This window comes from Chiloscyllium punctatum, chromosome 23 (genome assembly GCF_047496795.1).
Source record: "Chiloscyllium punctatum isolate Juve2018m chromosome 23, sChiPun1.3, whole genome shotgun sequence".
Taxonomy (NCBI): domain Eukaryota; kingdom Metazoa; phylum Chordata; class Chondrichthyes; order Orectolobiformes; family Hemiscylliidae; genus Chiloscyllium; species Chiloscyllium punctatum.
In genome coordinates this window covers 57,110,727-57,125,582 of record NC_092761.1, presented here as the reverse complement: position 1 = coordinate 57,125,582, position 14,856 = coordinate 57,110,727, and the positions used below count along the sequence as shown (strand labels likewise).

The following is a 14,856-nucleotide window of genomic DNA, read 5'->3' as shown; positions in this document are numbered from 1 at the left end:
CTCATTTCTGAAAGCTTCCCATTTTCCAGCCGTCCATTTAACTGTGAACATCTGTACCCAATCAGCTTTCGAAAGTTCTTGCCTAATACTGTCAAAATTAGCCTTCCTCCAGTTTAGAACTTCAACTGTTAGATCTGGTCTATCCTCTTCCATCACTATTTTAAAACTAATAGAATTATGGTCGCTGGCCCCAAATTGCACCTCCACTGACACCTCAGTCACCTGCCCTACCTTATTTCCTAAGAGTAGGTCAAACTTTGCCCCTTTTGTAGTAGGTACATCCACAAACTGATTCAGAAAATGTACTTGTGCAATCTTAACAAATTCCTCTCCATCTAAACCCTTAACACTATGGCAGTCCCAGCATATGTTTAGAAAGTTAGAGTCCCCTACCATAACCACCCTATTATTCTTACTGATAACTGAAATCTCCTTATAAATTTGTTTCTTAATTTCCTGCTGACTATTAGGGGGTCTACAATACAATCCCAATAATTTGATCATCCCTTTCTTATTTCTCAGTTCCACCCAAATAACTTCCCTGGATATATTTCCGGGAATATCCTCCCTCAGTACAGCTGTGATGCTATCCCTTATCAAAAATGCCACTCCCCGTCCTCTATTGCCTCCCTTTCTATCCTTCCTGTAGCATTTGTATCCTGGAACATTAAGCTGCCAGTCCTGTTCACCCCTGAGCCATGTTTCTGTAATTGCTGTGATATCCCAATCCCATGTTCCTAACCATTCCCTGAGTTCATCTGCCTTCCCTGTTAGGCCTTTTGCATTGAAATAAATGCAGTTAAATTTATCATTATTATTTACCTTGGTCTCTGCTCTGTCCCTGCCTGCCCTGACTGTTTGACTTGCTTCTTTCCTCAACTGTACCAGTCTCAGATTGATCTCTTTCCTCACTATCTCCCTGGGCCCCACCCCACCTCCTTACCAGTTTAAATCTTCTCGAGCAGCTCCAGCAAATCTCTCTGCCAGTATATTTGTCCCCTTCTAATTCAGGTGCAATCCATCCTTCTTGTGCAGGTCACTTCTATCCCGGAAGAGATTCCAATGATCCAAAAATGGGAATCCTTCTCCTACACACCAGCCCTTCAGCCACACATTCATTTGCTCTATCCTCCTATTCCTATCCTCACTAGCTCGTAGCACTGGTAGTAATCCAGATATTACAACCCTTGAGCCTAACTAATTCCTGCCTAACTTTGTATATTCTCCCTTCAGAATCTCATCCTTTTCCCTTCCTATGTTGTTGATAATAATGTGCACAATGACCTCCTGCTGGTACCTCTCCCCCTTGAGAACATTCTGCACCCTCTCTGAGTTATCCTTGATTCTGGCATCAGGAAGGTAACGCACTATTCAGATTTTTTGCTGCTAGCCGCAGAAATGTCATTCTGTGCCCCTGAGTAGAGAGTCCCCTAACAGAATCAATTACTTGGAACCCGATGTACCCCTCATTACATTTAAGCTAGTCTTGCAACCTGAAACTTAGCTGTTCATGAGAGTCTAGCACCCTGTACATTTTCTAAAACAGCATACTTGTTTGAATTGGGGATAGCCACAGAAGACTCCCGTAGTAACTGCCTATCTCTCCTAACTTTCTTGGAGTTAACCCATCTACCTGACTGTATCTGCGGCTTTTGTCTCTTCCCAAAATGCTATCCATCACACCCCCTAGCTCTTGTAAATTCCTCTTTGCCTCCAACTGTTGCTCCAACCAATCTATTTGATCTGACAGGATTTACAACCAACGATGTTTATTGCAAATATAATCCTCAGTAGCCCTTAAACTCTCCCAAAACTCCCACATCCGACAAGAAGAGGATATCACTCTACGAAAGGCCATTTTGCACCTTCCAATCTGCAGACCCAGAAAATAGCACAGTCTTATTCCTCTACAAAACACTGCTGCAGGCTAACTTAATATTTATGGCTTATATTTTAAAAATTTAATCAAGAGACAGATCCCAATTAAAAAAACATATAATCAAGAAAGAACCCACTCTACTTACTATTGTAGATTTGCAGCACAGCTATACTTAAAACTATTTGTTTCTGTGCTGTGACCTTTCCCAAACAGGTTCCTCCAAGATCAGTTATGGATTTTGCTGTTTATTAAGTGTTCCTAGACACACTCCGATGTCTAGCGATGCATGAATTCAAACAGCAAAGGCAGTAACTGCACAGATTTGCTGCTGTGTCAGTTAGCAGTGTGGGTTTCTTTCTCTCTCTCCCTTACGGACCACGTGCTTGCTGTCTTTGTCTGTCTTTCTCCCTTTTAACTGTGCTGTTGTTTTGACTTTTTTTTCAAAGTTCCAAAACAATGCAATAAACAGTAATTGCTGCTCCTGGAATTCGAGGAAATCACCTCCATCACCTAAAATACCTCAAAAAAGTAGTAGCCTGTTACAGCCAGAAATTTGTCCCGTCCTCCATCTTGGATTTCATCTTCTTGTTACTTATCACAAAATAAAAGAAGCTCCCCAATACTGATCTACACCAGCTGAGATGAATACTCACACCATGTAATGATTTACTATTCCCATATTCCACTCCCTCCTTTGTCACTCACCCTCTCACAGTGACCAAAGACCTAAGACATAGGAGTGGAAGTAACACCATTCGGCCCATTAAGTCCACTCTGCCATTCAATCATGGCTGATGGGCATTTCAACTCTCCCCATAGCCCTTAATTCCTTGCGAGATCAAAAATTTATCAATCTCTGCCTTGAAGACATTTAACGCCCCGGCCTCCACTGTGCTCCATGGCAATGAATTCCACAGGCCCACCACTCTCTGGCTGAAGAAATGTCTCCTCATTTCCGTTCTATATTGACCCCCTCTAATTCTAGGCTGTGCCCACGGGTTCTAGTCTCCCTACTTAACAGAAACAAATTTCCACCATCCACCCTTTCTAAGCCATGCATTATCTTCTAAGTTTCTATTAGATCTCCCCTCAACCTTCTAACTATAATGAATACAATCCCAGGATCCTCAGCCATTCATTGTATGTTAGACCTATCATTCCCGGGATCATCCGTGTGAATCTCTGCTGGACACGCCACAGTGCCAGTATGTCCTTCCTGAGGTGTGGGGCCCAAACTTGGACACAATATTCTAAATGGTGCCGAACTAGAGCTTTATAAAGTCTCAGTAGCACATCGCTGCTTTTGTATTCCAACCCTCTTGTGATAAAAGACAACATTACATTTGCTTTCTTAACCGTGGACCCAATCTGCAAGTCAATCTTTAGAGAATCCTGGACTAGCACTCTCAGATCCCTTTGTACTTTGGCTTTATGAATTTTTTCACTGTTTAGAAAATAGTCTATGCCTGTATTCTTTTTTCCAAAGTGCAAGACCTCGCATTTGCTCACGTTGAGTTTCATCAGCCATTTCTTGGACCACTCTCCTAAACTGTCTAGATCTTTCTGCAGCCTCCCCACTTCCTCAGAACTACCTGCCTGTCTGCCTAACTTCGTATCATTGGCGATCTTCGCTAGAATGCCCCGTTCCCTCATCCAGATCATTAGTATATAAAATGAACAGCTGCAGCCCCAATACTGAACCCTGTGGGACACCACTTGTTACTAGCTGCCATTCTGAAAAAGAACCTTTTATCCCAACTCTCTGCCTTCTGTCAGACAGCCAATCCTCAATCCACACCAGTAGCTCACCTCGAACACCATGGGCCTTCACCTTACTCAGCAGCCTACTGTGAGGCACTTTATCATAGGCCCTTTGGAAGTCTAGATAGATAACATTCACCGAGTTTCCCTGGTCTAACCTACTTGTCACCTCTTCAAAGAATTCTAACAGGTTTGTCAGGCCTGACCTCCCCTTCCTAAATCCATGCTGACTTGTTCTAATCCAACCCTGTAATTCGAAGAATTTAGAAGTCTCATCCTTAATGATGGATTCTAGAATTTTACCTACAACCCAGATTAGGCAAATTGGTCTGTAATTTTCCATCTACTGTCTTGAACCTTTCTTGAACAAGGGAATTACAACTGTGATTTTTCAATCATCTGAGACTTTCCCTGACTCCAGTGATTTTTGAAAAGTCACATCCAATGCCTCCGCTTTTTTTTCAGCCACCTCCCTCAGAACTCTAGGATGTAGCCCACTGGAGACAAGAGATTTATCAAATTTTAGACCTTTTAGCTTTTCTAGCACTTTCTCTTTTGTAATGGTTACCATCCTCAACTCTGCCCCTTGACTCTCCTTAATTGTTGGGATATTACTCATGTCTTCCACTGTGAAAACTGGCACAAAGTATTTATTAAGCTCTTCAGCTATTTCCTTGCCTTCCATCACTAGCCTTCCTGCATCAATTTGGAGTGGCCCAATTTCTACTTTTGCCTCTCGTTTGTTTCTTAACGATTGAAGTAAACTTTTGCTATCATTTCTAATATTACTTGCTAAGGTACCTTCATATTTGATCCTTTCCTTCCTTATTTTTTTCTTTGTTATCCTCAATTTGTTTTTGTAGTCTTCCCAATGTTCTGATTTCCCAGTACTCTTGGACACTTTATCGGCTCTCTCGTTTGCTATGATACATTTCCTGACTTCCTTTGGTAGCCATGACTGTCTCATCCCTCCCCGGATAATCTTTCTTTGGGATGAACCTCTATACTGTATACTCAATGACACCCAGAAACTCCTGCCATTGTTGCTCTATTGTCTTCCCCACTAGGCTCTGCTTCCAGTTGATGCTTTCAATTTTCAAGACCATTTAAATATAGTATGATCAGGATTCCCGGGTCAGATCTCTATTTGCCTTTCCAAATGGAAAGCTGTAATTCATTTCCAACATTACAGACTCTGCAGGCTAGTTCAGCATCCTGAGAACAGGAGTGGCTCAGTTAGCATCTCAGTTCTGAAGAAGGGTCACCAGACTAAAAATATTAACTCTGTTTTCTCACCACACCTGCTGACCTGCTGAGCTTCTCCAGCAATTTGTTTTTGTGTCAGATCTTCAGCATCCACAGTTCTTTGTTTTATTTTAGTATCTCAAACTTGTTCTGAAATTCAGTCAACCCATGATTGATCTGTACCTCAAACCCATTAGCCTACTGAGGCTTCATATACTTCAGCAATTTTTCTGCTTCTTTTATTGTCTTCCCACAGTTAGTGGCACGTGAGACAGAAATAAAACTGTTTGTGTTTGTTTCCTGTGGTGCTTTGGTAGTGTCCCTAGCTCTGGGCCGGAAGGTTCAGATTCAGGTTACACCTACTCCAGAGGTGTTTTGTAATATGTCATACAAGGTTGATTAAAATCTAAATTGCTTCAATTGAATCCACCTCCACCTTGCTCTCTGGCCGTGTATTCCTTATTTCACTCCTGTTTCTTTTGTTAATTAAGTTGTGCTCTCTCTCTTACCAATGGAAACAGATTTCCCCCATCTACTCTGCCTCAGATCCCTCATAAACTTGAAGACCTCTGTTAAATCTAAACTTAAACTGTGCCATAATATGTCTGAACAAATTGATTAAAAATATTTACACAAAAATGAACAATGTATGAGGTTATTTGCTCTTCATTAGCTCGGTAATTCTATTGTTCTGCACCAAAGGGAGCCTGACACCACTATATTCAAGATTAGAGTGGTGCTGGAAAAGCACAGCAGTTCAGGCAGCATCCGAGGAGCAGAAAAATTGACTTTTTGGGCAAAAGCCTTTCATCAGGAATAGAGGCAGAGTGCCTGCAGGGTGGAGAGATAAATGAAAGGAGGGTGGGGGTGGGGAGAAAGTAGCAAAGAGTACAATGGGTCGAGATGAAGGTGATAGGTCAAAGAGAAGGGTGGAGTGGATAGGTGGAAAGCAAGATAGGCAGGTAGGACAAGTCATGGGGACAGTGCTGAGCTGGAAGTTTGGAACTGGGGTGAGGTGGGGAAAGGGGAAATGAGGAAACCTTTTGCCCGAAACGTCGATTTTCCTGCTCCTCGGATGCTGGCTGAACTGCTGTGCTTTTCCAGCACCACTCTAATCTAAAATCTGGTTTCCAGCGTCTGCAGTCCTTGTTTTTAGCACTATATTCAAGCCTACATCTGGCTTTAGTCCCACAATACTTAGCCTGCACCAGCCTCTGAGACCAATGAGAGGTAAAGTCATAGAGTGATACACCACAGAAACAGACCCTTCAGTCCAACTCAATCATACTGACCAGATATCCCAATTTGACCTAGGCCCATTTGCCAGCCTTTGGCCCATATCCATCTAAATTCATCTATTCATATCCCAGCCTTTTCAATGTTATAATTGAACCCGTCCCTACCACTTCCTCGGGCTGCTCATTTTATATATGCACCACCCTCTGTGTGAAAAAGTTGCCCTTTGGACCTTTTTAAATCATTGCCCCCACCCTAGGAAAAGGACCACATTCGTGCCCCTCATGATTTTATAAACGTTTATAAGGTTACCCCTCAGCCTCCGACGCTCCAGGGGAAAAAGCACCAGCCTAGTCAACCTCTAAATCAACCCCTCCAATTCCAGTTAACATCCTTGTAAATTATTTCTGCACCTTCTCAAGTTTAACAACATCCTTCCTATAGACGGGTGACCAGAATTGTACACAATATTCTAAAAGTGGCTGTGAAGCAGGCCATTTAGCTCACGGAGTTTGCTCCACCATTCAATGAGATCATGGCTGATCTGATGGTTTAAAAATGTTGCGTTCCCAACATTGACCATATTATTTTGATAGTGGTAAAAACAGAGGATTAGTTTTTGACTGCCATCATCTTATTTTAATACCTGGGTTCTTTCATAGGCTAAAGCTGTTTTCCAGAAAGGGAAAAGTGCTGGCTTACAGTGATTGCAGTAATCACCTGAACAGGTTGAGACAAGTTCATGAAACCAATCAATAAACACACAGCATTCTGAATTGAAATTAACATATCATCAAAATGAGTGAAAGCAGTCCCTCAGGTGTTCTGTTTAATTTAGACATTTCTGGAAGTTTCATATATTGAAATGAAAGACATCACATGCAGATTATCTAGTTTGAAAAACAAACAATAAAGTAAAATACATGACTCTATGAGGAAGTATTTCAGTCAACAGCTTTTGGGCAGAATTTGAGGATTCTCTCTCTCCCTCTCCCTGTTTCATTTTTCACTCAAAAAACAACACCCAGTGCTGAAGCAAATTTAAGAAATGCCCATTTGCTAAGAATTGAAGGATACTGACAAATTTCACCACTGCTGAGAATGCAGACATAATTAAACAAACCAGATTTCAGGTTAAAACCTAATCCCTCAAAGATATAAGTTTTGTTTTAAAGTGTCCTTGATCTTTTTGTCTTGGATACTCTTCCTTTTTGAACTTTATATCTTTGCTTATGTGCCTGTTAATTATGTGTGTTTTATTATTTTTCTTGCAGTCAGTTACAAAATTTATTTTCACTCAAGAAATTTTTACAATTGGTATCATAATTTCTACTCTTACTACTTTAATTAATCTGTGATGTAGGTGAGTGCTAAAAAGAATCAAAAATATTTGTTAAGCAAAAAAAAAGGGTGAACTAATTCAGCATCTACACTGGGTAACAAAGCTATCCAGTACAGATATCAACTTGAAAACACAATTTTCAGGCATGAATCTACTACGTACTTGCAGCTTTATTCTTCTTCCTACTCCAATATTCCCCAGTTTCCTGAAAGTACAGAGTTGTTGCTAGAGTTAGTACCATGCCAATTGGTCCAAATGGTTATTTGCACGAACTGGGATCAGAGGGTGGGGTAGGAAAGGATAGTCAAACCAATTCTTCTCCTTTTCCCATACCTACAAGGGCACTGCTCACCAGACAGTCACTAGTCAGCAATAATCAGCAAGAATGCTGATTTATTTAGCCTAAGTGGACTAAGCAGCAGCATGGTTGTGATAAAGACCAATAATTCAGAGTGCTGAAGCAAAAGACTGAGAGATATGAGTTCAAATACCGTCATGATAGATGTGGAACTTAAATTCGGTCAAGCGAATAAAGCTGGAAGAAGAGGCATTAGTCGTAATAATTCTGAAACTAATGGATTGTTCTAAAAGACCATTTGGTTCACTAATGCTCTTTAGGAAGGCGAATCTGCCATTTCTATACTGTGGTCAATGCTTAACTGACCTCTAAAATGGCTTAGCAAGTCACTCATTTGTCAAAAAGGTGTAATTCATTCCCACTATCTTCTCAATGGAACTTTGGGATGGATAGTTAATAGTGACTTTAGCAGCAACACTTGTGAATGAATAAAAAACATTGTAGATTATGAACTCCAGACCTTCCCTGGTCATTGTGACTCAGTTCTATACTGCATCTGCTTGCTAATAGGACTCATTTTAATTGTTAAATCTACGCAGCTGGAGATGACCTGATACCTGTACAAGCTGACTGCAGGATTTGCCTTGGCTGAGCATCGGAATCTCACTGTGCTTCCTTCCAGGACAGGCTGTGGCTCCACAGTAAGGTTCACCAGAGGTGGGTCTACAGGAAGAATACAAAACAAGAGGTAGATTGTTTCCAGTTCCATGGTGTAGTTCTCACTTTCTGAACGAGTGAGTGGCCTGCAAAAGCAATTACCAAACTGTATCATGAATTCTCAATTAAATTAGATCTTTAGGCAGTTCAGTGACAAGGAAGTCAGTTGTACAGACTACTGGACAATTTGGGAAATATAGACTCATTAAAATGGGCAAAACCTACATTAATTGCAGAAACAGGTTAACCCTTCACTGGCCTTTGAGAATTCTGTGAAGTGGTTGTGGGGGAAAGGGGTTGAATCTTTATTTCTGATATTTGCAATAAGACAGTTTCAAATAGCCCTTAAAATGTAAAAAAAACAATTATATTCACTTGTGTTTCATAACTAAAATGTTCTTTTATTACAAATACTAGCTACTTGGATACAGAACTGGCTCAACCGTAGAAGACACAGGGTGGTTGTGCAGGGTTGTTTTTCAGACTGGAGGCCTGTGACCAGCAGTGTACCACATTGATCGGTGCTGGGCCCATTGCTTTTTGTCATTTATATAAATGATTTGAATGTGAATATAGGAGGTAAGGTTAGTAAGTTTGCAAAATTGGAAGTGTAGTGGACAGCGAAGAAGATTATCTCAGCAACAATGAGATTTTGATCAGATGGGCCAATGGGCTATGGAGTGGCAGATGGACTTTAATTTAGATAAATGTAAGGTGCTGCATTTTGGAAAGGCAAATTAGGGCAGGACTTATACACTTAATTGTAAGGTGCTGGGGAGTGTTGCTGAACAAAGAGACCTTGGAGTACAGGTTTATAGTTCCAAAAGAAAAAGTCACAGGTAGATAGGGTAGTGAAAAAGGCATTTGGTATATGTGTCTTTATTGGTCAGTGATTGAGTGTAGGAGATGGGAGGTCATGTTGTGGCTGTACAGGACATTGGTTAGGTCACTATTGGAGTATGCAATTCTGGTATCCCTGCTATAGGAAGAATTTTGTAAAACTTGAGATGGTTCAGAAAAGATTTATAAGGATGTTCTCACGGTTGGAGGATTTGAGTTACCGGGAGGAGCTGAATAGCCTGAAGATATTTTCCCTGGAGCATTGGAGGCTGAGGGGTGACCTTTTGGATGTTTATAAAATCCATGAGGGGCATGGATAGGGTAAATAGACAAGGTCTTTTCCCTGGAGTGGGGGGGTGGCCAAAACAGGAGGGCATTGGTTTAAGGTGAGAGGAAAGAGATTTAAAAGAGATATAAGGGGAAACTTTTTCATGCAGATGGTAATGCATGTATGGAATGAGCTGCCAGTGGAAGTAAGACCACAAGACATAGGAGCAGAAATTAGGCCATTCAGCCCATCGAGTCTGCTCTGCCATTCAATCATGGCTGATAGGTTTGTCAAGGAGAAAGTGAGGACTGCAGATGCTGGAGATCAGAGCTGAAAATGTGTTGCTGGAAAAGCGCAGCAGGTCAGGCAGCATCCAAGGAACAGGAGAATCGACGTTTCGGGCTTAAGCCCTTCTTCAGAAATGAGGAAAGTGTGTCCAGCAGGCTAAGATAAAAGGTAGGGAGGAGGGACTTGGAGGAGGGGCATTGGAAATGCGATAGGTGGAAGGAGGTCAAGGTGAGGGTGATAGGCCAGAGTGGGGTGAGGGTGGAGAGGTCAGGAAGAAGATTGCAGGTTAGGAAGGCGGTGCTGAGTTCGAGGGATTTGACTGAGACAAGGTGGGGGGAGGGGAAATGAGGAAACTGGAGAAATCTGAGTTCATCCCTTGTGGTTGGAGGGTTCTTAGGCGGAAGATGAGGCGCTCTTCCTCTAACCGTTGTGTTGCTATGGTCTGGCGATGGAGGAGTCCAAGGACCTGCATGTCCTTGGTGGAGTGGGAGGGGGAGTTGAAGTGTTGAGCCACGGGGTGGTTGGGTTGGTTGGTCCGGGTGTCCCAGAGGTGTTCTCTGAAACGTTCCGCAAGTAGGCGGCCTGTCTCCCCAATATAGAGGAGGCCACATCGGGTGCAGCGGATGCAATAGATGATGTGTGTGGAGGTGCAGGTGAATTTGTGGCAGATATGGAAGTATCCCTTGGGGCCTTGGAGGGAAGTAAGGGGGGAGGTGTGGGTGCAGGTTTTGCATTTCTTGCGGTTGCAGGGGAAGGTGCCGGGAGTGGAGGTTGGGTTGGTGGGGAGGGTCATGGAGGGAGTGGTCTTTTTGGAACGCTGATAGGGGAGGGGAGGGAAATATATCCCTGGTGGTGGGGTCCGTTTGGAGGTGGCGGAAATGACAGCGGATGATACGCTGTACATGGAGGCTGGTGGGGTGGTAGGTGAGGACCTGTGGGGTTCTGTCCTGGTGGCGGTTGGAGGGGTGGGGCTCAAGGGCGGAGGATCGGGAAGTGGAAGAGATGCGGTGGAGGGCATCGTCGACCACGTCTGGGGGGAAATTGCAGTCTTTGAAGAAGGAGGCCATCTGGGTTGTACGGTTTTGGAACTGGTCCTCCTGGGAGCAGATGCAGCAGAGACGAAGGAATTGGGAATATGGATGGCGTTTTTACAGGGGGCAGGGTGGGAGGAGGTTTAGTCTAGGTAGCTGTGGGAGTCGGTCAGTTTATAGTAAATGTCCGTGTTGATTCGGTCGCCCGAGATAGAAATGGAAAGTTTTCAGAAGGGGAAGGAGGAGTCTGAGACGTTCCAGGAGAATTTGAGGTCGGGTGGAAGGTGTTGGTAAAGTGGATGAATTGTTCAACCTCCTCATGGAGCACGAGGCAGCGCCGATACAGCCATCAATGTAGCGGAGGAAAAGGTGGTGGGTGGTGCCAGTGTAGCTGCGGAAGATGGACTGTTCCACATATCCTACAAAGAGGCAGGCATAGCTGGGGCCCATGCGGGTGCCCATGGCTACTCCTTTGGTTTGGAGGAAGTGGGAGGATTGGAAAGAGAAGTTGTTCAGGGTTAGGACCAGTTCAGTCAGTCGAAGGAGGGTGTCAGTGGAAGGGTACAGTTTGGTACGGCGGGAAAGGAAGAAGCGGAGGGCTTTGAGTCCTTCTTGATGGGGGATGGAGGTGTACAGGGACTGGATGTCCATGGTGAAGATAAGGCGTTAGTGACCGGGGAAGCGAAAATCATGGAGGAGGTAGAGGGCGTGGGTGGTGTCCCGAACGTAGGTGGGGAGTTCTTGGACTAAGGGGGACAGGACTATGTCGAGGTATGCAGAGATGAGTTCAGTGGGGCAGGAGCAGGCTGAGACAATGGGTCGGCCGGGGCAGTCAGGTTTATGGATTTTGGGCAGGAGGTAGAAATGGGCGGTGCAGGGTTGTGGGACTATGAGGTTGGAGGTGGTGGATGGGAGATCCCCTGAGGTGATGAGGTTATGGATGGTCTGGGAGATGATGGTTTGGTGGTGGGAGGTGGGGTCATGGTCAAGGGGGCAGTAGGAGGAGGTGTCCGCGAGCTGGCGTTTAGCCTCAGCAGTATAAAGGTCGGTGCGCCAAACTACTACCGCGCCTCCCATGTCTGCCGGTTTGATAGTGAGGTTGGGGTTGGAACAGAGGGAGTGGAGGGCTGCACGTTCCGAGGGTGAGAGGTTGGATTGGGTGAGAGGGGTGGAGAAGTTGAGGCGGTTAATGTCGCGGCGGCAGTTGGCTATGAAGAGATCGAGGGCGGGCAAGAGGCCAGCATGGGGTGTCCAGGTGGATGGGGTGTGTTGAAGAAGTAGGCATGGAGGCGAAGGTGGCGGAACAATTCTTCCGCCGCCTTCCCCTCCGTGCCTACTTCTTCAACCAAGACTCTCACCCACCCTCTGACGACCCCTTCTCCCGCCTCCAACACACCCCGTCCACCTGGACACCCGTGCTGGCCTCTTACCCACCCTCGATCTCTTCATAGCCAACTGACTCCATGATTTTCGATTCCCCGGTCCCCAACGTCTTATCTTCACCATGGACATCTAGTACCTGTACACCTCCATCCCCCATCACGAAGGACTCAAAGCCCTCTGCTTCTTCCTCTCCCGCCGTACCAACCAGTACCCTTCCACTGACACCCTCCTTCGACTGACTGAACTGGTCCTCACCCTGAACAACTTCTCTTTCCAATCCTCCCACTTCCTCCAAACTAAAGGAGTAGCCATGGGCACCCATATGGGCCCCAGCTATGCCTGCCTCTTCGTAGGATATGTGGAACAGTCCATCTTCCGCAACTACACTTTTTTTTGCAGCAGAGAGTGGCGGGAGCTGGGCGGAAGTTCAGGCGGAGCGCAAAGCCGGTCGGGAAGGGTAAATGATTGCTATTAGAGTGGGTGTGTTCTAAACCCCAGGTCCTACAAGGTAGAGTCTCCCTCCCTGCCACCCTCCTCCTCTAACCTATGTTAAGAGTCCACAGACTTGCCACAAAAAGAGGGTCTAAGGAAGTTTGGATCAAAGAGTGAGGCTTCAGCTCAGGAGTCTTTGACAAGGAGGTTGAGTGAAGTGATTACGCCACAGTTGAAGAGGGTGAAGACATGACTGCCCAGCTGGTTCAGTGCGCTACGTGTTTGATGTGGGAGGTCAACGACTCTGGTGTGTCTGGCTCATATATGTGTGGAAAGCGTATGCACATTCAGCTATTGACCGAGCATATTGCAGCGCTGATGAAAGAACTCGAGGACCTTAGGCTCATCCGAGAGAACGTGATCTTTCTGGACAAGACCTTCAGCGAGGTTATTACACCAATCATGCCAGAAGAGAGCAGAAGAGAGCAGACGATGAGGAAGGCAGAGAGGAGATAGGTGCAAGAGACACCAGGGGAAGTACCTGTCAGGAACAAGTTGAAGCTTTTGGAAACAGTAGAGACTGATGACACTGCCAGTTCGCAAGGCGGCCAGGTCTGTCAATCAAAAGTTGGCGTGGAGGCAGAGCGGAAGAGTTGGACATCGCACAGAGCCGTGGTAATAGGGGACTCCATCGTGAGAGGAACTGACCGGGGTTTTTGTGGCAGCAGACAGGATTTAAGGATGGTGTGTTGCCTTCCTGGTGCCAGGATGAAAGACATCACGGACAGAGTGCAGGAAATCCTCAAGGACGAGGGTGAAGAGCCAGAGGTGGTGGTACATGTCAGCACAAATGATGTCAGGAAGAAGAGGAGGAACATACTACAGCGGGACTTCAGAGAGCGAGGAAGAAGGCTAAAATGCAGGACGTCCAAGGTGGTTATCTCCGGTTTGCTTCCAGTTCCCCGGGCAGGTGTGGCCAGAAACAGGGAGATAATGGATTTGAACGTGTGGTTGGGGAACTGGTGCAGGAAGCAGGGATTTAAGTTTTTGGATCACTGGGGTATATTTTGTGGCAAGCAAAAATTCTACAAGAGAGATGGTTTGCACCTTAATAGGCTAGGGACCAGCATTCTGGCAGGCAGGTTTTTTACTGCAACATCGCTACATTTAAACTCAGTAGTGGGGGGGAGGGGACAAACTGGATGTTTAAAAAGGAAATTGAAGGGAAAGTTAGAACAAGAGAAGTCAAGAAAGACAACTGTATCAATGAGGCAGAAAACTTGGAAAGGGATCATGCTGCAAGGTTGAGTGAAATAGATTAGATTAGATTAGATTAGATTACTTACAGTGTGGAAACAGGCCCTTCGACCCAACAAGGTCCACACCGACCCGCTGAAGCACAACCCACCCATTCCCCTGCATTTACCCCTTTACCTAACACTACGGGCAAGTTAGCATGGCCAATTCACCTGACCTGCACATCTTTGGACTTTGGAGGAAACCGGAGCACCCGGAGAAAACCCACGCAGACATGGGGAGAATGTAAACTCCACACAGTCAGTCGCCTGAGTCAGGAATTGAACCCAGGTCTCTGGTGCTGTGAGGCAGCAGTGCTAACCACTGTGCCACCGTACCGCCCAAATAGGGGTTGATGGGAAGGGTGAGGGCAGTAACAAATTAAAATGACTATACATGAATGCACAAAGCATTAGACACAAGATGGATGAGCTTGAGGCTCTTTTGGAAATTGGTAGATACGATACTGAGACGTGGCTTCAAGTGGACAGGGCCTGGGAAATGAATATTCAAGGCTACACGTGCTATCGTAAGGACAGACTGACGGGAAGAGGAGGTGGGGTGGCCTTGTTGGTAAGGGATGATATTCAGTCCCTTGCGCGGGGGGACCTAGAGTCAGGAGGTGTAGAGTCAGTGTGGATAGAGCTGCGAAATACTAAGGGTAAAAAGACCCTCTTGGGAGTCATCTACAGGCCCCCAAACAGTAGTCTGGAATATGGATGTAAGTTGAATCAGGAGCTGAAATTGGCCTGTCGCAAAGATGTTACTATAGTTGTTATGGGGGATTTTAACATGCAGGTAGACTGGGAGAATCAGGATGGTATTGGACCTCAAGAAAGA

At 45.1% G+C, this 14,856-nt stretch overlaps 1 protein-coding gene across 2 annotated transcripts in view; it reads right to left on the bottom strand.

Moving 5' to 3' along the window:
* Positions 1-14,856, bottom strand: part of kirrel3a (kirre like nephrin family adhesion molecule 3a) — a 615,794-nt gene that overhangs the window by 92,854 nt on the left and 508,084 nt on the right. For both annotated transcript variants that reach the window (XM_072593027.1, XM_072593028.1), the window contains exon 6: positions 8,379-8,484. In XM_072593027.1, the coding sequence (XP_072449128.1) occupies positions 8,379-8,484 (106 nt within the window). The remainder of the gene's footprint in view (positions 1-8,378; positions 8,485-14,856) is intronic.